The sequence below is a fragment of the Diadema setosum genome, chromosome 8 (assembly GCF_964275005.1).
Source record: "Diadema setosum chromosome 8, eeDiaSeto1, whole genome shotgun sequence".
NCBI lineage: Eukaryota > Metazoa > Echinodermata > Echinoidea > Diadematoida > Diadematidae > Diadema > Diadema setosum.
Genome location: NC_092692.1, coordinates 4793891 through 4820042, shown reverse-complemented (window position 1 = coordinate 4820042; position 26152 = coordinate 4793891). Strand labels below are relative to the sequence as shown.

Sequence of the window (26152 nt, the reverse complement as noted above, 5' to 3'; positions counted from 1 at the left end):
TTCCTTCCTCCTTTCTTCTTTCTTTCCTTCCTTCCTTCTTCCTTTCCCCCTTTCTTTCCTTCCTTCTTTCCTTTCTCCCTTTTTTTTCCTTCCTTCCTTCTTCCTTTCTTCTTTCTTTCCTTCCTTCCTTCTCCCTTTCTTTCCTTTCTTCCTTTTTTCTTCCTTTCTCCCTTTCTTTCCTTCCTTCCTTTTTTCTTCCTTTCTCCCTTTCTTTCCTTCCTTCCTTCCTTCTTCCTTTCTCCCTTTCTTCCCTTCCTTCCTTTCTTCTTTCTTTCCTTCCTTCCTTCCTTGCTTTCTTTCCTTCCTTCTTCCTTTCTCCCTTTCTTTCCTTCCTTCTTTCTTCCTTTCTTCTTTCTTTCATTCCTTCCTTCCTCCTTCTTCCTTCTTTCTTCCTTCCTTTTCTTTCTAAGTGCCCTTCCCATTTTCTCTAGTTGTTTGTTCTGTCTCAATCTTTCTTTTTCAACTAGCGTTATGTGCCTGTGAGTGTGCTTCTGTTACTCTTTTTTTTCTTTAGTAAGTTCAATATGATATTAAGTGGCCCACATCTCTACAAGCCTGTCTTTTACATGGGGTCTCTTTAGCCAATAATACAATGATTTTTTAACACATAGTTTCATATAATGTTTACTTATTGTTCAATTCAATTCAAAGGTTTTATTTTCACTTCTTTGTTGAATTACATTGTTTGTATTTTTTTTTTAACTGAATCGAAAACAAATATGTGGTATTGGAAATGGATTTCGATTTAATTGAATTGAATTGAATAAGTGACGTCGAGTACAAAGTGGCATGAAAGGAAAATAAAACTCTAACGTCAACCGACATTATGAACCCAATCCAATTTCCTACGAAAAGATAGAACAGAGCTGCAGTGATCCGAACGACTTGCATAGATGACTTTCATAATGCCCAAGCCGGCGCAATTCCATTAAAACGTGTCCCAACTTCCGCTGGTCATTTGTAGCTTCTGTCGCAAAATAACTTCCTCACGTCGATGGCCGACTACCCATGAAGGTAAGCGAAGTATGTTCATCTCTGCTACGACCATACACCCAGGCGTTCTCTGTGACATAGGGGGGATTTCTGATGGGCGTGGCCTACTTTCAAGGCTGTCTTTCTGTGTAAGTCCAGCTGCACGTACGTCAGTCCGTAAAGAAGGAAATGGTCGCCTGCATGAAGGGAAATTTTGTCACGTGAGATCAAAGACCCCATACCCGTCCGTCGTATGATACACCTTTTTTTTTTAAAGAAATCATGTGCATTTTGTGAATAAATCAAATCAAATCAAATCAAATGTAATCAAATCAAATCAAATCAAATCAAATGTGAATCGTAACTGCGTGTGACAGAAACGAGGATCCGTTTATATTTGTATATAATGCTGGTTCTCCACAATTTTGGAAAAAAAATACAATTCAGTAATATCAGTTGTACCATCCATAGAATAATTTAACATAACACTTTCACTGCGTATACATGGAGGAAAGAAAACATTCTTCTCACATGCGACGGTTTCTTTCTTTGGGATAATTAACTCCTCTTGTGTCAATAAATACTTCTCGATTTGTTAGAAAAACATATTCACAAGGAACATAACACGCCTCTTAAGTACACTAACTAGTGTCCAATCTTGGTCAATTAAATGAAAATTTGTTCACCCTTATGGGAGGTGCGTTCAGAAAGGCCACTATCTGTTCAATTCACGTTTGTTTTGTGTTTTTGTTTTCTTCGAAAGATAACATTAGTCCATCGCAAATGACAATTTGAAAAGGAAAGATGAGAACGATGCGAAAAGAAAGAAGATAATTCCGTGCAGACCTAGGTAGGAGAATGCTGATGTGGGGCGACGCCTCGTCAAACCAGAGAACTCCCGATGGCTTCTCCTTGGATACCCATCATCCATCACGCCTCGCCCGTTGTCATAGCGCCACACCCAACGACCGGTGAAGAGGTATGATTTGTCGAGCTCGGCGTCGTAGAGGGCAGCATCGATGGTTACGAAAAGAGGAATCCCCAACTCCGTGACGCGTTGACTATGATGAGTGCCACCGGCTGAACCGTTCGCAACATTCCTGATGACGTGCATGTCGAGATCTGGGGACACATTACATTTCGCAAACAACACACGCTTAGCTGCTGTGGTGACTACAGCGCATCACTCAGAAAACTCACGGTAATTTGTAAATGTATACTATGTGAGACATTTTGTTTTTGCTGCTGTTGTTGTTGTTGTTGTTGTTGTTGTTGTTGTTATTGTTGTTGTTGTTCACATAACGATGCTACGCATTTTCCCGATTGCGTTTTGAATGCATTATTATGAATACTAACCAACACAAAGAATTACAACTTGGTCGGTTGACTTTGGAACCTCTAAATTTCAAATAAGGCAGCGTATGACCGAATGATTTTATCGACCTTTGTTCCTCTATGAAAATAAATACAGGATTTGCCATCATTGACTGAGTACGACTCTGATTACTGAAAAATAAAAACTTACAAAATCAAATAGTCGTTGACGATTTGCTCGTTCAGTAGTCACTAAACGGTCAATGTAATAAGATATGTTAAACTGTATTTCATGCTACTGCATATCTAAAGTTCTTGAGAGGTACTTATCAGTTTTCTTTTGAACTCCTTACAGGTGAACAGGACCCATTCGTCGTCGGAGGCGCTGCGATAAAATGCCGCGGTCACCTTCTGACCCTCCAACTCCACGCCGAAGTACGACCGGAGAGTTTCACGCTGGGTTGACACCGCCCTCTGCCGGTCAGAAATGTTCACTCGCCAGAGATACTGGCCCTGCAATGAAAACGGAAATGACGCATCGGCACTCTTCTGTTATTGAGACAGTACGTGAGCTTCCGAACTTTAATTGGAACTGCACTTCGTAATGTTAAATGAATTGACGATTTAAGAGATTTGATTTGTCGATAATGACTGCCTTACTGCTGTAGGCCCTTTAGTATATACTTAGTACCCAGTTAGCCATGGGCAGTCTTGTCGAAAAAGAGCAATTCTTTCAGCTTTTATCGTAAAGAGGATACAAATATCTAAGCCTACATCCACGTACCTTTAAAAACACAAAAATCTGTGTGCTTTTTTCTCCTTGGATTCCCCGTATGTCTGTTCACATAGTTTATGTCAGGGAATCAAAAGATTTCACAGTATATTGACTCTTATATTTAAGTATGTTTTAACTTTGCTATACCACAGTAAAACATTAGTTTACAAAATGTTTGATAATGTTGAATGATAGCTTGCCATTTTAGACTGGGGAAAAAGCCATGACATTATAGTGACATTTCGTGAGTATCACGATGTCGAAAGTATAAACGTATTCATAAGTGCCTCACCCGGAAGAGGAAGAGAGTCTGTCCGACCGAGTCCATCGCCGTGAAATCATCAACGCAAAGCTCTCTGGGTAGCGCATTCTGATTGACCCCACTCTCCCATGGTAAAGTCAGATAGGTTTTGGCGCCAGAGTTCGGTCGTGCGTTGTAGTTACTCGTGGCTGCCACATGAGCACCTGCTAATGGCGTCACAATAGTGCTCATTACATATTCAACGTTGTCTTGATTTTTAGAGTACTGCGTCTTTCCTGTGATTGGATGTTCAAATGAACTGACCCCCTGCGGAGTAGAATGTGTAGTGGCAATGACCGGTGTCTCCTTTAAAAATGTCGATTGCGTGTCTGAACCCGATGACGTAACAGAGTGGGATGACATGGACACAAAACTTGACGCAACGTCGGAAGGAGTACGTTGGGTCGTAGAGGTATCATTTTCAAGGGTCGTTTCACTGTCATTTTCCGGGGTTTGTTTGGCTGTAGATATGTCTATATTATGTGTGTCAGGTCTACCTGTTTCAACTTCTGGAATGATAGTAGATCTAACTCGATTTTCAAAATGCGTACCCATGTTTTTACTATTTGTCGAGCTGCCATGCGCGGTGGTTATAGAGTTCGTGTGTGAATATGGCAATAAAGTGTTACTCGAGGACGTTTCATCTGGGGACACTGTTGTAACCTTGGATGACATCCACTGAACAGTTTTGGAGGTAGGAGAGCTACCGACTTTCGTATCACTGGATGTGGACCCATCATTTCCTCTTGGAAAGCTGGATGCCGATGTTCCAAACTCGGGTCGAACCCCATTATCTGTGGCATCCGTGATAAGTCCCCGGGGTTCTTCATCGAGTTTCTCGGAAGCGCCGTCTTTGGCAGTGGAGTTCAGCCTTTGCCCTCTAGCGCCCTCCAGCGTTGATGGGTAGGGAATGTTTCCCGGGGTATTTTCACTGTCTTCACTTGTCTCCTCTTGATTCGAATATCCGCTCAAGGCACCACGTGCTCCACCGTATGTGGTTAGAGTTTCTGGAGATTCTCCCAGAGTGCTTCCTGCTCTTGTCGTGGGCGATAACGTTGTATCTATTCCAGTGGTCGTTGCCATGGCAATGTCTGAAGATGTAGCGCTAACTGTAGCTTCTGTCATCGTAATGATATCTGTCAATCCAGTAAAATCTGCTGAAAGATCACAGTGAAAAAAAAAATCACGGGACCTCCCATGCTACTAGAAGCAGTAGACATCCCACACAACATAAGTTTGAGATGAAGTCAAATTCTTCTTCAGGCAAACTCGGAGGGAACGAGCGTGCTTAATCAGTCAACAGCGTGCACTGTGTTTCTGTTAGTAATAGTACTGAATTTACTTATTCTCTTAATTTGGACATTACCGGCGTTAAAATGATATTGTAGATCCGACATTTGAATGTCTACATCAATGGTGATTCAAGGTGCTTGGGCACGTTCTTGGCGACGCTACTTAAACTTAATGTGAAAGGAAAACCTAGTTTCAATTCTATACCTCACCCCTCCTCCCTTCACACCACAAGCACATACATATTAATTTATCGATTTTATGGTTCAAACATAGAGCTAGTACAACATTGTCGCTCGATGGTGTCAAATCATAGTAATATAGCGTCGTACAAGTTGGCCACAACGGCAACCCAAACCTGCCAGATTTATAAACATTTGCTCTGCTCTACACTGAATAACTTTGGCTGAATGGAATTCAGAGAAATTGCAATACTATGTTAATAGTTTGACATTTTTCTTGCATATATCGATTCTGAAGGGTGTTGACATTCTGCATCAATTTCGGACAAACTGACTATGTTACAAAAAACTACAACAGGTATGATAATGTACACAGGCCCGTAGCCAGGGGGGGTGCGTCGGGTGCGTACGCACCCCCCCAAATTCTGAAAGGTCCACTTTTTCATAATAACTGTTTTTAGCAATTCTCAAGATAACAATCCAAATAAATATAAAGACACATTATATGCTACGTAAATGTGGAAGAGTACGTTTAACAATGTTAAAAATAATTGTACGAAACCCTTTTGTTGTATGAACCATCTGATCGTCCCCATGCACACAAACACAAATGTTATGTATCAATTTGTGCGAGCTATTATTATATTGGCACTGCATGCCATGGCCCTTGGCGCGTGTGACCGGTGTTTTTTTTTTTTTCCACTGGCCGCCCGAGTACGTGCGATTCGTGGATGACATTGAGGTTGACACTTGCATTTTTTCACAGGAACAGAGGTAAGTGGATGAAAATCTAATAGCCTCAAGTTTACATATATGATAAAAATTAAAGAAATTTCCTCGAAATTACTATAATCGAAAACCTGAGACATTTTATATCTACGTCTCACAAAGATATAGTACATGTATATATAAGTACATGTTGGCATGATAATGCCTGGGGGTAGATTATTATGTCAACTATTTTCCATTATGAATGCATGCTCCAATCAAATTGTGAAAAGGTGGTCATGAATTAGCATTTCTTACGAACGATCAGGAGAGACAAAACAAAATGAAAGACCTGTCTTACTCCAGTTCTCTTGTAACACTCATTGGGCCATTATGCATGCCTAACGAATTATAATAGCTGCTTTTTCTAGCCCTTTTGCTAGTACCAATATTCGAGAAAAGATCATCTATCAAGTAACTGTACGATCTCCGTGCATAATCTAATGCTTTTAAACACACTTGCCTACTCGCCTTCAGCTGGCATTTGCTTACGGTTCCAACAAATTATTAGTTATACATTTTCTCATGTTGTGACAGTTCGATTGGTTCTCATTTTGAAGTGAGCCAAAACCTAAGAACATTCTCACTTATAATTTCCAAAGAGTATTATGCAGGCACGCAAACTCAATTTAGTTGTATTTCATTTAAATGTAATGGGTAAGAGGGTATGTGAGAGAATGCTGAGCTATGAAGTAAAATGGTAAAGTAAAAAGTTTGTCAGATAGTATTACAAAAGCCTGAATATTGCAAGAGCTCCGGAGTAAAAACAGTCAGGGAAAACCCTATGTATGATAACATTGTGAGAGCGTTAGACTGCATTGTGACGTGTCGTTATTCAATTTACATTCTTTATTCATATTTTTCATAAAAAAAAACACAGGCAATGAGCCGGATTGGGTTAAAATTCTCACTTACAGCTTTGTAGAAGTCTGAGTCAACAGTATCACACAGTACTTCAAGACGTATTAGTACAAACGATTTCTTGAGCCTGCACCGTTTCAGGCTCTGTTCTGGATACGGCGGTAGAAACTCATTCTTTTTTGTCGTTTATTTTATCATTATTTACTAATCTCTTTTCTAACTTACAGGTAGCGGATTTCTTTGCAGGCCAAATTCGGAAATGTACTGTTGATTATTACTTATACATTTTCTCATGTTGTGACAGTTCTATTGGTTCTCATTTTAAAGTGAGCCAAAACCTAAGAACATTCTCACTTATAATTTCCAAAGAGTATTATGCAGGCACGCAAACTCATTTTAGTTGTATTTCATTTAAATGTAATGGGTAAGAGGGTATGAGAGAGAATGGAAAGTGCTGAGCTATGAAGTAAAATGGTAAAGTAAAAAGTTTGTCAGATAGTATTACAAAAGAAACTCATTCTTTTTTGTTTGTTTATTTTATCATTATTTACTTATCTCTCTTCTAACTTAAAGGTAGTGGATCTCTTTGCAGCCCAAATTCGAAAATGCCTATAGAGACAGCTAGTAACCAAATATGCTACTATAATTTAATAGATAAGAAATAACCATTCCAGTATGTATCTTAGTGTGCACAGTAAGACAGATCAAATCAAATAGGAAAACATCTGAGCACTAAGCCTGAGGTCTGAATTTGCACTCAACTTCTTCCAATGGCTAACGGATGTTTAATTTTTGAATTTCACTGACCTCCAAATTTCACAAAGAAAACCTTCTTAGCATGATGGTTAATATGACATTTGACTGATATTGGAGATGTTTGCGAATCGGATCTACTACCTTTAATATTATTAAATCTAAAATGTGAAAGTTCGGAAATGCTGGAAATATCCTACCACAAGGAGGCAAAATATAAATGGTTCACATTTACAATTCATTTTGTTTTAAAAAATTTCTTATTTATTTTCGTTTTTGACAAACTCGCATACCAGGCTTCAGCAGAGACTCCAACCCAAAGTACCTTCTGATCTGGAGATTCTCCCGCCTGAAACCCCTAGCAAACGGGAGACTCAAAGTTGATGTGTGCGAAACGCGAAATTCCCAGGGATCTAGATGCTCTCTGGTGCTATCTAAGGCTTATTTTTTCAACATACGATAGAAATATGTAAAAATCCTTTCCGACGGGAGACAAAGAGCCAGGGCGGGAGAAATTAAATCTCAAACGGGAGAACGGGAGATTTTGCAAAAATGGTTCTTCGGCGGGAGATCTCCCGTCGAAAACGGGAGAGTTGGAGTCTCTGCTTCAGGCCTGCTAACGCGGGTATACAATAGAAAAAAATAAAAGTTAAAACAACACCAGGAAAATCACTATTCTCAATTTTGCGGCGCGCTACGCGCGCAGAGTCTCGAACACAATTAAACTTTGCAACTTCCTGGCAAAATGAGTTTTTACTATTTCCTAGATGAAATACCGTAACGCGATTGCATGCAACAGACAAAAATACAAATCTCCTCGAGACTTTAAAACGTCATTAAAACAGTCAAAATTCACAATTTGCGGCGCGCTTCGCGCGCAAATTCTTATACAACTTTTGTAGTTCGGTCGTCCAAAAAAAAAAAAAAAATATATATATATATATAATTGTGTGTGTGTGTGTGTGTGTGTGTGTGTGTGTGTCATCATTGGTATTGGTACCGAAGGTCCGTTTTTTGAGTGACCGCACCCCCCCTTGAAAAATCCTGGCTACGGGCCTGTGTACAAGTACATGTACGTTGCTATGTTCGTTTTCGATACTTTTTTTTCTCCAGATTATGATGCAATCGACTTTTAAAGAGTAGTAACCTCAAAAAATACTCACCTGTTGTTGGGGATTCGCACGTAAAATTCGGATCCTCGGCCTCTAATTAGATACAAAACAGAAAATATAAGATAGGTTTGAATGTTTCATTTTATTTTAATGTCGTCTTGGTGATCCCATTAATCTGTGGTATAATAATAATGTTACAGTATGATTTTACAAATTTTCTGTTGAATGCTGTCAACTTGTTTGTCTTGACAGAAAATGGCATGACTGAGTAACACGGACAAGATTAATGATGATTATGAGGTACGGTGGTAGAACAAAAGCAATGTTCGAATTGCATGGTGTCTCATTTTGGAATGTCGCTTCCAGAAATGTTGATAACTATATGATTAATATCTACGGTGTACCGAGGAGTGACGGTGAGTCACTTAACACCCCTCCCCCCCCCCCCCCAATAAAGAAATCTTTTAGGTGCCCATGGAAAGTCATGTAAGATGATTAAGAGACAAGACAGCTGTTATATTGTTTCTTCTTTTTCCGTTTCTCTAATTATCACTGACTCGATGGGGTGAACTCCATGGGTGTATTCCTCCATTGGTCTATACATAGACAAACTACAATCATTTTCTGTCATTCGGCAATCATGTGGGAAGGATACATTTTCTTCGCGTAGAATTCATTGTTAAAGAAACATTGAGCACAGACATGTGGGCAAATCATGTGGGAAATTTATGGGATGATGACATCACGAGCCTTTTAATTATTACCGATGTAAAGACGATTCACAAAAAAAAAAAAAAAAATACGTGAAATTTTGTGTTTATATATCTTTCTTGTTTCACTGTCCTTTGTGCTTGGCTTTACTCTATCCATCAAAGTCCACTTAGGCTACAACTAAAGTGTCTCTGACTCTGATGTAGACACGTTGAATAATGTTGACGTACCACAAACTCCACACATGAGTGGACAGTACCGGGGAATGTAGCTGTAGATGGGGCACACGAACGGACCAGGCCAGCCGGGGCTTTTCCCGCAGTATTCGTGGGTGTCCACGCACGGCTCTGCGGCAGGAGTCAAGACATGAACACAAAATAGCATGAATCATCTTGAATGACATTTTCAACTCTTGGTCTGTTCAACCCCCTCATTTATCTCAATCATAACTCCAATAGAATTAATAGCAAAACAGAGATCAGCCTCTTTAACGTTAGCACTGTTCAGAAGATCCTGCTAACAAAACTTCTCATGAATATGGGTCAATTATCCATATCAGGGCACCTGGGTCAAATGAAACATTGTGGGTTGTTCAAGGTTAAAATCACCTATAGAGAGGGACTCGAACTCCGGGTCTCAAGTATAAGAGTCCAGAGTCTTAACCACTACACCTAAGAGCCTTTAATTCCTATAAGTTAGCTGATTGCCATACCTCGTCCCTTATTAAATTTGGAAATGCCCATAGATCTCGAGTACGATCAATCATGCAGGGTTTCCGAGGACAATGAGTCAGGCAGGTACTTCGTTTACCCTGTTTCCCTCGCAGTGGTCCTCGACTTTCTAGGTTCATCCTAAATCACTTATTAGTTCAGAACACCCGTGACCATGTCACACAAGCCCTGGTCACAACTCGCCGTGCGTGCTTTTAGTCCGTACGTTTTTGGCGGAGGCCACGGCATTTACGTTTTTTTCTGAAAACGTGGGGAGGGAGTGACTATAGCAGGGAGGAAGTACGTCAACGCACGACACTCGCACTGTTGCGCAGGGTGTAAGTACGTAGCCCGCACGCCACGCCTGGCCGTGAGGGGTTACGTGCATCGTACGTTGTGCACGTGGTAAGTGAGTTGTACGTGCTTACAACGTAAAATCTCCGTGCGATTGCCACGTTATCTTGCGGAGACTGTAATTACACGTGCTGCTCACGTACGGTATCCCTACTCTCTCGCATGTTGTAAGTGCGTGCAAGTGCGATGTTTTGTTTTTGTTTTTTTCCGTCAGATGTTGGGGGTAGGCCTATAGGACCAACTTCCGAGATTCTTCTGATGTATAATCATACGTCTTCTCCATACGTGTACATGGCAGTTCAATTCATGGTCATAGGTTTATATGCGAAATGTGTGAATAGATGACTCACTGACAGAGAAAGGGTTGATACATCTGGGCCCTATATATTTCATAAAAAGTTGATATGATAGCAACTCTTGCTGGAATTGCAATTGTCATAGTAACGACAAGAATCCATCTTCCTGATTGGCTGTTGCCATTGGAAGTTGTCATTCCAGCAAGAGTTGCCATCCTAACTTATTTCATGAAATGGGGCCCAGGTACACGTGTAAACATATTATCGTGTATACGTTGACATTGTAAAACATTATTTTGGTTTAAATAGCCTAACACATTGGCACTGGAGGTGAGCTGAGAATAATAATTATACGTTTGTTATTTCAGATGCATATGAGTTGATGTTGAAGTCTGCCATCTTTACACGCAGTTTCAGAGGTGACCAGCGGTTCATTTCAGCCATCCAGGCATTTCTTGAGCTAGATTAACAGCAAATTGCTGGAACGATAATTGTAGGCCAGTGGTTTTCCAGTTTTCGCTGAGTCTGAAGGTGTCACGTTTGCAATTCATTTAAGATAATACTGTCATCATAGTAATTTCTTCCTTGCTTAATTTCAAAATATACATTCTCAATTTCAGCTTAACTGAAATTGTGCTGACTTTATCATTGCTCTACAAAAACAATGATGACCAATGCATTTTAACCAAGCTTGTGCAACTCTTGAATGTAACAACATTTATTTTTCTGAACTCCAAAAACCTGGTCACTTCATGCACTGATACTCAGAACTCAAGATTTCTCTTCTTCAAGCAGGTTTTGACTGTCTCTCCTGTTCTGCAAAATATAATATATATATATTATATACTGTATACACTGTATACACATTTTTAATAACCATAATTATTACTCATCGACTGCCAGGCAGAAAGGTCATATGGCATGACATTTTGGTTTGTGATGACAATTCGATAGAGTTTTGAAAGCTCTTTCATGTAACATAACAATCATTTTTCTAAGTATGCGATTTTTTTTTTTCGAGGCAACAATCCTTATAGGGCATTTCTGCCCCCTAGGTGAAGTAGAACAGTACGAATACCTAATTGCCAACATCTTGGAGACGAAAATTAATGACACTCGTCCCTAGGCTGGGCTTGCGTTCCTTGCAGAAATCAGTACGCACAACTTGCGTTGTAAGTGCGGAGCAGGTGCTTATTCGGTACGATCTGCGTGCTCTGTTGAAGAGTTGAACTCATGCAGTGCCGAATAAGCACGGACGACGCACTGATCACGTGCTCAACACGCAAGTGCTACGTGCGCCGTCCCTCGAGCAAGTAACGGCAGGAAGACGCACGGAGTCAGTGCGTTGTAGGGCACGTACGTTGCCCGTACTTAGGGTGAATCCGTAGCCCGAACGCAGCGAAAGTTCCTCGTGACATAAAAGTGCTACGGCGTGTCTGCGTGCTTCAAAATCCGCACTGAGGCGGTACTTACTACGTACGGATCCCCAAATTTTGTCCACGTTTTTGCAAGTAGACAACACGCACTTGCAAGTACAGCGAGTTGTGACCACGGCTACAGGCACGAGGTAACAGATTCTCTTTCCCTTTAGAGAGCCATGTCAGTAGAAGAAGACTAGAAATTTTGATGGGAAAATTGGAAGCAGATAGAAAACAGATGAAGGCAAGAGATTTTATGTATAAAAAGTGCTTTTCCATTGAATAATTGACCTGGGCATGCTCTATCTAGTATTTCTCTAGATGCAGTTTAAAAAAAAGAGGATTTGATGGAATAAGTTTGAATGTATGATGCGCAATGCGATAGAGCATCAATCATCAGTTTTTTCATCAGTGCACATGCAGCCAAGTTTCAGTAATACCAGTTTTCTCTTACGTATTCTTACATGCTCTTGTTTCCCCCACTATGCAGTATTTGACAAAACTGTCTTTGTAATCTTTTCCTCTCGTATCTAAAAATTAGTCTGTACTGTATATTTCACTTTCCCAATACCGGTATTATATTTGTAATTGTGGTGCTTGTATTTCTTACCCTTCAGTGTGAACCCATATATGAAAACCAGTCTTTGGTTGACGAGGGTATTCCATCCAATGAGTGGAAAATAAAAACTGTGTCGAATTGAATTGATTATTTTTGGCACTCGCTGTGGGTATACAATGTTATCGTCTCTTCCTATTTCGATTTCTCTCCTCTTTTTCTGTTAGAGATTTGTCGGACCGTTTGAGAAAGCTTGCTTTTTTTTTTTTTTGCCTCCCCGCGTTGACGACAAGGATCACTAAAGAACATTTTAACTAGACGTGATGGAAGTAGATTGTCCATACATATCTCCAATACATTCTGTTCTCTTTTTTCAAAAACATGTACTGGCAAACTAATACAGAAAACTTTCTTTGGTTGCGAACTCCCTACCCCCCCCCCCCCAAAAAAAAAGAGAGAGAGAAAAAGATCTTAAACCTAATGTAAATTTGACTGGCTAGCTTTTTCGTTGCTATGCATTGAAAAAAAAAAAAAAAAAAAAAAAAAAAAACCTTCTTCCAAGAATTACTGAAACATGGCGGATAGGTCCCACAATTTATGCTTTTTTTAAACACATATTCTGATATTGATTAGTATTGTTTTCATAGCAGACTATGAGAATTACTTTGTGTTTCGTTGTTTGTGATTTTGGTAATGGAGGAAGCTGTTGATAGCGAAGTGGTTCACGTGACGCAGACACGTTAGTTGAAATATGTCTTGTTTTGTTATTGCTGTTGTTATTGTTGTTGTTGTTGTTGCTTTGTGTGTGTGTGTGTGTGTTTGTGTGTTTGTGTGTACTTTGCGTGTTGTTTGTGTGCATGCCTTGCTCTATGCGATCCCGTCCTTGTGTGGGAGTCGCACTCGCTCACGGCCTCATACTTGAACGACGTCGACGAGCTCATTAAAGCACGGATGTGGTTTGTTTTCTACAAGCTATAAAAACATGAAAAAAAAAAACTTTCAGCTACAATAGCCATGCGAACAAGAGCTAATCGAAATAATGATACTCAGTTGCAAAGTCAAGGGCTTTCCAGTAGCTTACTGTATTATGAAAACAGAACGCAGGGTTACTTGCAGTGCGACCGCCTAGTGTGATAATGAGCGTTCCGACTCGCCATTAGTTTCAGAAGCTATACATAATACGAAGTCACGAAGAAAAAACATGTTTTGTATCTTTTCTCTTTTCTTTGGAAGAAGGTTTTAGTTTAGTTTTGTTTCTCTTATTTTGGTTTGTTTGTTTTGGCAGCAATGATGTCCGTCAAAAGCTTTGGTACCATAAAAAAAAAAAAAAGCTTTTGATGAACATCATTCTGTAAACGCTTACGGGTATCTGTCAGTTATATTTTCATCTACAAAAGAAAGGATACTAGGGTCTACTTGAATGACAGGAATAGAATAAGCCGCAAATGATAGATGGTATTCTACCGTAAGCCTTTGCTGTTATAGAGGAGAGAGATAGATAGAGAAAAAGAGGGGGTAGAAAGGGAAAGATCACACAGAAAAACAAACAAGTTAGGACAGGAACTGAATTACTGCGTGTGGTGTGTGTGCATGCGTGTAGGTGTGATTGTGGTGTGTGTGGAAGTGTGTGTAATTATGTGTTTCAATTACAATATATAGGTTTTCATAAATTTCTCCCCCTTCTCTATAAAATTATTAGAATAATAAAGAGTAGAAAAGAGAATGCCTTTACTGTTGACCAAATTATTAAGTTTTATTATTTGCACAGTTACACAATATCAAATATTTAAAAAATATGAAAAAGAAGTATGTTCTAAGTGTGTTCGTGTCCGGAGAGCAACCATCACACCTGCTTTATAGTACCAGTTATGGCGAGCTCGTCCATATACATGTATTATTTAACAATGGGAACCTGTCATGAAGAGGAGGGTTAGAGAACGAGAGGGGTGGGTTAAGGGGGATGAGGCGGGGAGTCGGGGATCCTGTACAATAGATCGTGCGAATCGAAAGTCAAGGTCACTCAAGGTTAGCCCACGATGACAGATCGAGGGATCGAAAATCAACTCGACGCACGACAAACTATTTCACAAGTTTTTTTTTTTTTTTTCGATTCACACTGCCGCTTCACTCGGTCTGTTTTCTCCTTTTTCTCTCTGTGTATTGAAGACATGCCACCACTCACTTTCACATTCGTTGCCATGCCAACCCTTCGCGCAGGAGCAGGTGCAGGTCCGAGCATCCAACGTGCCACAGTTCTGACATGTCAACCTACATTCTGGTGTGTGTAGGAAAGAAAAATGGGAAATGAAAACGGGATTTACTCGCTGGCCTCCCCTTGCGTTTTGCCCTGGTGAAACGATCGCATATAAAACAGGAACATCTTTCAATACATCCTGACGTGTGGGTTGTTTTTTTCCTACCCCCCCCCCCTTTTCTCTCTCTTTCTTCTTTCTTATAACAACAGTCAGCGGTTGCTTTTAGCAGATAACCGTCACAAAATGTTAAGCATACAATTCATATGTGGGAATGCTTACCCGCATCCTGTGTTAACCCTAGAATGCAAATTTATTTTGTCATTGCCCAAAACCTAGGCTGTTTTCACTATATCGCTCAAAACTAGGACATGTTTTTGATCATACGTTGAATGGCATGGGTGAAGACGGTGTATTACAATGATGTAGTTCCACACTTTGCTGGTTTATGGAGGTTCTTCAGCCAAACCACGAATACGACGTGTCGTGCATAGTTGTGTAATACGTTTTCAAGCCTGAAAAGCAGCTTCGACGTATGATGGCGTGGTATTAATTAAAATCATTATGAATTTGGCTTAGATTACTAATTCCATTTCTCTCATTCTTCCTCTGTATTGCAACAAAAAAAGAGACCCCACAAAAACCAAATTTACAAACATTACTAACAACATTAACGAGATACGTAGAGTAGATTGAATTTAGCATCATCTATTATAAAGTCTTCATATTGTACAGACACACGGGTTTACTCATATCCACTGTCAGATGAACCCACTACCGCCCATCATTTCAATTCAATCAAATTCAGTTTCCTCTGTTTTCTTTCCACAGGGAAATTACAAATGATCTTGTGGGTATTGGTTGAGTTCATGACCAAAAAAAAAAAAAAAAAAAACTAGAAATATCGCTATGGCGACTGGTATGCCTCCGCCATAATGCATGATTCTCCTAATAGGTCTATAGTACATGTGGACAATGTGTGATTACATTTTCACAAAATTGGCAAAATATTAAAATGACATGTTTGTCACAAATGTGTTGAATGTTCACCTTCCTTGACCTATGTTTAATTGGATGAATAGGAGAGCATGTGACTTTGACCCTTTCATAAGTTTATGCATTGAGTAATTTTCAGGGTATAGAGAAAAAGTGCAATTCTGTATTGAGCAGTAAATTGTTATAATTTTCATCAGGCCTTTGACCCTAAGATTTATAAGAGCCACTGTCAGACAGAACATACATAAATATGTACTAAGTTTCAAGATAACTTGAGCCACTTCCGAGATATGGAGAAAGAAGTAAGTTCAGCACTTTCACTTGATCTTTGACCTTTTGACCTTAGAACTTCTTGGCAAAAAAAAAAAAAAAATCTTAGAGAATCTCTATTGGGTTATATATGCATACACCAAGTTAAAAAAAAAAAGATAATCCTGCTGGCATTGCATAAATATAAGGGAAATATTAAAATTTTGAAGTATTGCCCTTGACCTTTGACCCCATCAAATTTCCTAGATAACCACTGCCAGTCAGTACATGCATATATACTATGTTCCATGAAGATACCTTAAACAATTTCCAAGATACAGAGAAAAAAGTGAAATTTTAACATTTTTACTTGACCTTTTGACCTTTGACCTCATGACCCAAAACTTTCACCACAGAATCTTAATTGGGTAATACATGTATACACTAAGTTTCAAGAAAATATCTTCAGGCAATGCATAGATATGGAGGAAATAGAGACATTTTATGTATTTGACCTTGACCTTTTGAACTTTGACCTTGAGCATGCGCACCCAAAAGTTGATAGGCACAACTTCACCACCTAATACACATACATACCAAGTTTCATTAGGATACCTCAAAAGGTTTTTAGTTACGCTTGCCACAAAATTCATTACGGACGGACGGAAGGACGGACGGACGGAGGGACGGACGGACGGAAGGACGGACGGACGGACAACCCGAAAACACAATGCCTCCGGCACCACTTCGTGGCGGAGGCATAAAAACGCAACGAATTTCAATCAACAAATGAAATGCATGCAAACAAGGTTTCAGGCTAGACTTGTGTCATTAATTAATACATTCTAACAAAACGGTGATTATCAAAATGAAAAGTAGTGCTGGTTTACAGTATATCATTGAAATTCAAGTATAACTGCTACCCAACACTTTACATGACTCCTCCTTCTGCTATGCAACTACTGCTACTATTACTACACTATAGCTACTACTACTACTACTACTACTACTATTACTACTACTACAACTACTACTACTATTACTACTACTACTACTACTACTACTTCTACTACTACTACTACTACTACTACTACTACTATTACTACTACTACTACTACTACTAATAATAATAATAATAATGATAATAATAGTAATACTAATAATAATACCATTGTTACTACTACTACTACTACTACTAATAATAATAATAATAATAATGATAATAATAGTAATACTAATAATACCATTGTTACTACTACTACTACTGCTGCTGTTTGTTTGTTTGTTTGTTAGTTTGTTTGTTTGTTTTCATTTTCCATCTGACAAGATAATCACAGGAGCCTGATGAATCATCAATGGTTATACTACCACAACCCCTGGAGTAGAGTGCAACATTTTGCTTAGCACTGCAATCACCACTTCTTGCTAATCCTGCGACTACAACTAGCTACATAGTATGCTCCGAGATGAAGCCAGAACGATGTGATGACATGTTATTTTCACTCACCGCATGGTCTTGAATGGTCGGCGCACGGTCCTGAAAATGTAAGGGAATGTAACATAATCACTTTTTTACATTTGATATTGAGTTGAAATAATGAACTCCGGTTGTTTACATATTTCCTATAAGATTAATGAAAATAATCTGGCATTGTAATAATATTCTAGCACACACACACACACAAAAAGATACACAGCACTATGATTTGGAGTTGCTAAAAGGATTTGAAACTTGAAAGTTTTCTACGGCCAAGCTTGCAATAATAGTTCAAATGTTGCATCAGCTTGTAACATATGAAATAAAGTGGGAATAACGTGGAAGAAAATACATGCAATCCCCCCCCCCCCCCACGAATGACAGGGAATGGGGACATAAAGACTGTAGCTGAGGTCCAGGATAATAAAGGGTGACTAAACACAAGTATCACTTATACCCTTGATATAAAGTCATAATCATAATGATAATCAAAGTACTAAAAAAGGATAATAATGATAATGGTGATAGACATCATCACCATCATAATCACCATGATGCCTTATTTGTATGATAAATGATTTCGATTATTGTACAAAAGATGTCTATGTACTATTTGCTATCTAAAGATGAAAACAAGGGACGGATAGACATTATCCATGTTATCATAGAACTGTACCATCAGTACCATCGCTCAAACTTGAGTTTGCATACTACAAACACTATTCAGTCTCTTCTCAACGGTATAGGTACATCCTGCGTACTTTACCCATCCCTGCCGCTGATATTCTGTAACCATTTCCGATTTCCAACGAATCTAACTGTGGAAATGTCAACTGGTAATGGCAATGAATATGCCAAATTCTTGATCAAATTTAAGTCAAGTTTGGCAACGCGACGTGAAACTGTTATTAGGATTTCCTTCCATTTCCCCATAAATTTCAGATCGGCTCTCTAGCTGTCACCTAGGAAAATGGCTAGATTCACGTGGTTTAACAGACAAAAACTCTCAGAACAAGTAAATACCGTCTCTAAATGACCGTCTTTCATAATACAGCCTGACATAAATCCTTCTGAAGAAAATGTTGTTATTACACATGTACATAAAGGGCCTTGACATTTGGAAAAACAAAGAAAAAAGGGTGAAATTACGTTCCACTTCTTCGGAGGTCGTTTTGTCGTCTGAAGGTAAAGTCATGTTGGGTTTTTTTTTTTGGTAAATAAAATTGTTCTTGGCCATATTTCAAAACTTTTGATGTATTTAGCGCATGTGTTGTCATTCTTTCCTAAGATTTCCCACCCCCCCCCCCAAAAAAAGGAGGAATGACAGTAAAAAAGAGGCGTCCTTTAAAAGGAGGGCATTAACTCCACGGGATGTTCATTTTTCAGATCCCAGACTGATACGGATAGATCGCTCCTCATATTTTATTTTGATTGACAGACGAAACCCGAAAGCCTTCCGCATTCTGCTTATTTGTCTCGTTCCGTTTAGTACTACATGCACGGGACAATCAATTGATAACATTGGATAAAGAGCGAAATTCCCAGGGGGTAATGTATCGACTGTTAACATTTTGACTACAGGAGACGAGCAGTTTATGAGAGTTAATGTCAACGCTGATATAAGGTGGACTGCCTTTGCATCAAGCGTAGAAACAACTAACCAAGACTATACGACACCTGTCACTATAGCTATGACGCTTTTCAGTGCAACATTTTCACTGATAATGAAAAAAGATGAACAATTAAACAGCAGAATTTTGTACTTGTAAAAACCAGTTACTATCCTTCTAATGACGAAACGAGCGACTTACGGCACATATTCTCGAAGCATTCCCCGTTCCCGGAGGCACACCGCGTACAGCTTGGCCCGTCGACGTAGGGCAACATTCCACGAATATTGCCTCTGTGTGTGAAGATGTGAGTGCAAATATTTCATCGCTGTTATCATCTACTACGGTTTACACAATATTTGGGAGGAAAAAAATGTCAAATACTTCCCCCCCAAAAAAAAAAAAATCCAAACAAACAAACAAAAACAAAAAACAAAAACAAAAACAAAAATAAAAAACAACCTGACTAGTAGAGAATGATGTCCTTAAAGGGAATAGACGGTATTCGATGAGAAGTATAGCGGTAATAATGACAAAAATTATAACGTAATTGATCATCATCATGATAATGACAATGTTTGACACTAATGATAACAGTAACAGTCATACTCATTATCATAATAGTAAAAATATTGATAATAGTAATAATTATAACAATAACATCATCATCATTATCATAACCATAATCATCATCATCATCAAAATGATAGATAGATAGTAATAGCAACAGTGATAATAGGAATGACAATGATAATAATGGTAATAAAGGTAACGATCATGTCAAAAACATACAGTAGATCCTGAATCCCCAGAGAGGCCATTTTAGTCTTTTAGTTGTTTGCTGATTGCAATGAAGAGCTGATTTCCTCTTCTAATCATATCTCCCGATTCGTTTCTTGCGTAACCTTGCACAGCGACACCAGAGTTCCGGTTTCTAGTGCCATCATTATTGGGGTTCAACTTGAGTTGAAAGACAGTTCCCATGAAGGACCAGGGAGGTGAGACCCTCCCTGGAAGGACTAAGCGATGAAGTAAAAGTGTCCTGCCTGAGAACGCTACCACTGTCACCATGGGAATCGAACCAATGATATCGAGTCTATTTGGTCTTGACCACCGATTCAGCTTCAAAGGGCTAGTCATGATATATTTAATTGTCGTTATTTGCATCCTGTTATGGCTATTTTATTATTATTATTATAATCATTATCATTATTATCATTTTTATTTTATTATTATTGCTGTTATTATTATTATTATTATTATTATTATTATTATTATTATTATTATTATTATTATTATTATTATCATCATCATCATCATCATCATTATCATCATCATTATGACGATCACTACTGCAGGGGATAATACTCAGTGATTATATGCATTAGAGATCATGGCCTCGAGAATTGCTTATGGTGTCAGGTAATTCAGGAAAAGTCTATTTCACTTCCCTTTTGGGACTAATCGAAAGTGTAATCAATTGAGTGATTTGTCAATAAAATCGTTGATCTGTTGAATAACACTTCAAAACCGGGAACGCAATAGGCGTACCCGGTTATGTGTGTGCCCGCGGGTGCACGTCACGAGACCGACACCCGCGAGTCATACAGCCCACGAGTTATACAGCCCAGGGCCCTGTTTCATAAAGCTGTTCGTAAAGTTACGAACAACTTACGAGCGACTGGTGATCAGTTCCGATGTGCTATACCTATCAGAATTTCAATAATTCAGCACAAGATCTGATCACCAATCGCTCGTAAGTTGTTCGTAACTTTACGAACAGCTTTATGAAACAGGGCCCAGGAGTCATACAGCCCAGGAGTTCGACACTAAGCAAACAAGGCCCACAAGACTGACACAACGTGGGCTGTGTTTACCTAGTGTCAAACTCGTGGGCTTTATTTGCCTAGTGTCGAACTCGTGGGCTGTATGACTCGTGGGATGTATTATGACTCATGGGTGTCGGTCTCGTGGGATGACCCCGTGTGCGCGACATGAGTGTATATAGTGCCTGTGTACAGTGTATGAGCGCTTCTGTCGTTGTGTATTGCAGGGTTTGAATTTATTAGCTTTCTGTTTATTAGCTTGAATTCATATTCTACTCACCCGGGCAAATAGTTGCAGACGACGATCCAGCGATCGAAGAAAATGTTATCGCCAACGGAACAGCGAGCTCTGCCACACCCAACCTTATTGGTTGAGGCCCACACGATCTGCATGAATATTAAGTAATAGATAAATTTGAGAGACAAAAGACAAGTGTTAAAAAAACAAAACTAATGTTTTATGCTTTCATTACACCATGAACTGCTGATGATTTTCCGACTGTTTAACAACAATTTACACGAGAAGTCACGGTACGCCATAAAATTCGCTACTCGATATGAATTTTTTTTGAAAGAGATGAATAGATCGTAGAAATTTACTGCATTGAACTGTAAGACCGTGTATTATTTTCTCATTTTTCTTCTTTTTTCATCAAATTAGATTTACAACTTGTTCAATTTATTGTTTGTTTCTGTAATAAAATTCAGTATATTTTGTTTTGATTATTTTTATTTGCTATATTTAATATATGTTGTTGTTCGTATTTTTTTTATACACGGACTCACAAAAGAACAAGTATAATTGACTGAAGTGAGCGAACCCATGTAAGATAAGATAAACTCAAACTCCTTATGAATTCTGTTGCTGCATTAATTTACTTCCAACTATGACATACTGTGGCGCAGTACTTGAATTACGTCACTTATCCATTCGTTACGCACCTGTGTGTAATGACCACAAATTTGTCCCTCTGCGCATGTATTGGTATCGTAGTCGTAAAACCGGTCTTCGTTAATCCAAGCCATAAACGGACTAAGAAGATCTGGTGATCTGTTCCCCACCAGCACGTAACCAGCCCAGATGTTCTGGCCAAGAAACCTCGATATCGTGGAGTTCTCTGGAATGCCGTGGGTCAGCGTGCAGCGGGCAGCCCACGCCAGAGCTGCACTAGCAAGGTCTTCGTCCCAAGACTATATGACAGGGAAAACGTATCGTTGAGGTCAAGTGTATTTTTGAGACGTTACCCTTTCTGAACGTTCATAGAGGCTTCGCGGATTCAGCCACTTAAAGGAGGTACAAATATTTTGGTTATCAATCACTATCATGATATGACCAATCTCTGGGTCGTAACGTTGTATACATACAACGTGATATAAACGACGTCGTAGCATGGCCAATCATGGTTGTGTGAAAGAGAGGAAAGTGACCTACATAATTTTGAAAAGCAGTTTAAAACATTCTAATCATATTTTGATCCATTCCGGATCACATTAAGCACACATACTCACTATCTTAAGCCTGCCAGGTAGTGAGTTCACAAAGTTGAACTTGACATGCTGTGTAGTCAATACAGCACTCCGTAATCTTTATGTGGATTGAGTGAATGTAGCAATATTTTTAGTAGAACAAATCAGTGGAGTTATGGGAAAATCGGATAGCTCGTTGAGAAGTCATGAAGTTTCTGTGCCGTCATCGTTACTTGAGAAGACTACAACAGTTTGTTACATCACTGCAGAATAGCGAAGAAATATTTTTAAAAATAACGAAAATTCCATGTTTTTTTTTTTTTTCTGGCATAATCAAAGAGCAATCGACTTACATTAACTATCTTAGGGGGTGTTGCAAGAAAGTCGAGTTGCAATTAATTGCAACTTTCTTGCAACACTCCCTATAGAAAGCTACGGAAATAATACTCTGTATTACTCTTAACATTAGGTCAGTAACAAGGCAAAGGGATTAGTGTTTTTTTTTATTAATATACATATTATTCTTTATATCGTAGCTCTGCGGTGACACCATGAACTGTCATAGTATTTTCTTCTCAGTTGAGCATAACAGGCCCATATCCTACATAATGTATCAAGGCTGAAGCTGCCGTTATGAAAAGGGCTACGATAAACGCGGATAAAAATGGCACATTCTTGCACAAGATAACGCGTTACGAAATCCAAGGTCCCACGCGTCAAGTTATGAATGACTTTTGACCGGAGTGAAAGTGAGCCATGACGAAGCAGCAAGATCCCGAATATGGATGTATAGGCCTATACATGTGTTTAAAAATAAAAGATACAATGCGAGGTTATTAACTGGTAAGTAATGTAAATATTTTGATGGCTGCCTTTAACGATTAGCAACATCGTGTCCATTTGTCTTCCTTGAACTTCCCTCCCCCCCCCCCAAAAAAAAAAAAAAAAAACCCACCCCCGCACCTGTTAGTCCATTACACATGCAACGAGTTTGACATTTATATTGCTGTCTTCCTTTTTTGAAGCAAGTTGGATCCGGTTAAAAACTGAAGTAACATTGACCTGCGGCTTGCAAAGAACTGGACATTTTCTAAAGGGCAGATGATGTGAAATTTTGTCATTCATAGAGAAGAAATCTGGCTGGAAGGTACCCTTTCTTACAAGTAATATGGATCAGAAATTAACACGGCAGAAGTTTTCACAGATACATCCGTCGAATTCATTTGGGTTCTGAGACCTACAGTAGAGATAGGATAAGATATGGAGGGGTAAGGGGAGGGGCTTGCGAGAAAAGAACTACGATTAGGTTATTTCTGTAATAAGTTTCGACCTACCATAAACTCCATGTTTGCAGCTGACGGTGTCACGTTTCCCCGTTTCTGGTTGTGAATATCGACAATTTTGCGCGCCTCTTCAGCGCTGTAAGGGACAGACCGCCCATTGTCTCCCATGGCAACTGCTACTCTCCTCCGTTCAGGTGGAGAAGAGACGAAAAACAGGATAAAGATCACGAAGCGAACCCACGGAGACATGTCCAAGACCACTATAATAACGCCCAATACTCACATTTTTCTCTGGTAAGGGCCAGAAAGAGGTAGTCGTTTGCAAAACGCACTGAACTGTCGACAGAGCATTGTTTTTTGTGTTAAAGCACCTGATAACTCGCGATTTCCTGTTCTCCTGTAGAGTTAAGTCCACGGGTAATCAAGGAGATAACCAGACGATTGCCGCTTTCACACTGGTAACCATAGTCACAGACTTATGTCATGCGCAGAGCGAAACGTCACAACTGATAGTCCACATAACTTTCGTTCGTATTCTAACGAAGTAATATGTGTCGATGTGTGTGTGTGCACCCATTGGAATCCCTCCCTCGCCCATTCATGTTACGTCCCACACACGCTCTGGCGGAAATTACAAATCCTTTAATGCTAGCTCGGAGTAGCAAAGCTATTCAACTCACTGTCTGCGGGCTTCCTCACTGAGCCTAAGAATCTGGGAGGGAAGAATTTTCAACCCCATGCTCGTATAAAAGGTTATCAAAGTCCAATGACTAGGCCGTGGGAAAATATTGCTGATGTTTACAACACAACGGAAATGAGCTCGACGTTACAGTAAAAACAGCAACAACAATGACATTGTAAAAGCAACTACGTTTGGATTTATCCATGAAATGAGGGGGGTGGGGAGCACAAAAATTGAAGCGAAACTTGACTTGATTTTATTGAGGACACATGCCTGCGATTGGTGCGAGTGAAATCTTGGCACGGGCCGAGAAGATTAAGTCATTACCTCTCTACTGCACTGACACTCTAGTTTCACGCTAGGGAATTGGTATGATCCCCGGGGGTGCGACGCCTCGAGGGTGCATCACCATTAACCTCCAAGGAACCCTGAGGACCAGAGGGGGTTTTATTATCTCTGTTTCACCCACCGCAACTGGTTATCGGGCACGATTTGCCCGTATAACTCCTTTCCGAGCCGGTTGAAATGGCATATCTAACATTTTATCATTCACCAAAACATGGATACGAGTTTACTCGATAAGGATATATTTCTTTGACGACATATGAAATTTCACTCACTCTAATTCTTTGTATCGTTCTACAATAGTTGCTGTGACATCGTGGATTGTTGTTGCCGTCACAACTATAGAGGGCAGCACACGGAATTACTGGTAGTCGTACATCATTGTGAGGAAATGATCCTAATAAGTGCCTACAAAGCTGTAGTTTATTTTCAAGATATCTGGATGATAACGCTCCTTCATAACAGAAACTTAATCTACGACTGAACAAGAACGGGAAGCTTAGAAAGCCCGCATAATGCGAAAACAGTTATCTTTAAATGTCTCGTTCTTTCATGTAAGATTTAATCAACATTTCCATATCGGTCCATTTATATTTTTGTCATCAAAAAGGAAAATCTTGAATTTACTGTTTCTTAGAACAAGCTGCATATTGTCCTAGCACTGTAGCAGTTTGAGGTAAGAAACCGGTGATGATCATAATATAATATTATGGTAGTCTGGTAGTTGATTGTTTCAATAAATAATTTATTGAAATACAACCATTAAAAAATATATATATAAATATATAATGATGACAAATGTTGTATGAACTATAAACCTAGAGCTAATCGTACAATGTTGTTCGAAATTCCTGTAATGCCCTCTGCGTCTATTTTTTTTTACACATCTCAGCCAATACTTATCTCAATCCACCGTCCTACAGTGACCATACGTTCTCTAGCACTTGAGCTGAAAATATTTTTGACATCGGTCGTAATATCCTGCTAGGCTCGATGTGATATCGACAGGGAAAATATGCGCACAGCTGTTATTTTCATTCAAAGTTTACAAAACCGGACTGCTTATTTCAGCATTTCAGCCCTGCAAACAGTAAACACACAGCATAGATATTCTCTATTACATATTTCTCTCTCCATCCATCTGTCAATCTCCTTTCTTTCTTTTTATTCTGGAATGTAGGTATATCGCCACCAAATCTTCATGGGAGCGAAGATAATAGACTTGTTGACAACAGTTGTTTGTGGGTAATGAATACGTACGACATCGGCATAATACCATGGTTACATGTTCTGTTGTTTATAGGATAATTTTCGGTCAATACAGTTATCAACGAGAACCTCAAAACTTGAGTGGATGTGATGACAGTGTATTATGACGTCAGGGAGAAGAATGTCGTTCTTGAAGCTGGCTTGACGCGACCTAGTTTCGGGTAGTCTTACCAAACAGTTTATATAATGAGTACTAGTAGCAAGTAAAGTCTCTTTGGTGTGGACGATTGAGATGATGCGACGCACGCGCAAAGCTTTAGAATGATTAAAATGGTAATAATTGTAAATTTATATCACGCGGTTTCTATAAGATATACTCAACT

At 39.3% G+C, this 26152-nt stretch overlaps 1 protein-coding gene across 1 annotated transcript; it reads right to left on the bottom strand.

Moving 5' to 3' along the window:
• Positions 1-587: 587 nt before the first annotated feature.
• Positions 588-23782, bottom strand: LOC140231712 (uncharacterized). Its single transcript, XM_072311866.1, has 13 exons — positions 23585-23782; positions 21726-21974; positions 21064-21170; positions 19159-19250; positions 17378-17407; positions 14556-14648; positions 9270-9386; positions 8380-8421; positions 3992-4516; positions 3354-3526; positions 2640-2799; positions 1819-2094; positions 588-1169 (listed from the first exon to the last, which is right to left on the bottom strand). Exons 1-13 carry the CDS (start codon positions 23780-23782, stop codon positions 1039-1041), a joined length of 2193 nt encoding a protein of 730 aa, XP_072167967.1. The 3' UTR covers positions 588-1038.
• Between the last annotated feature and the right edge of the window lie 2370 nt (positions 23783-26152).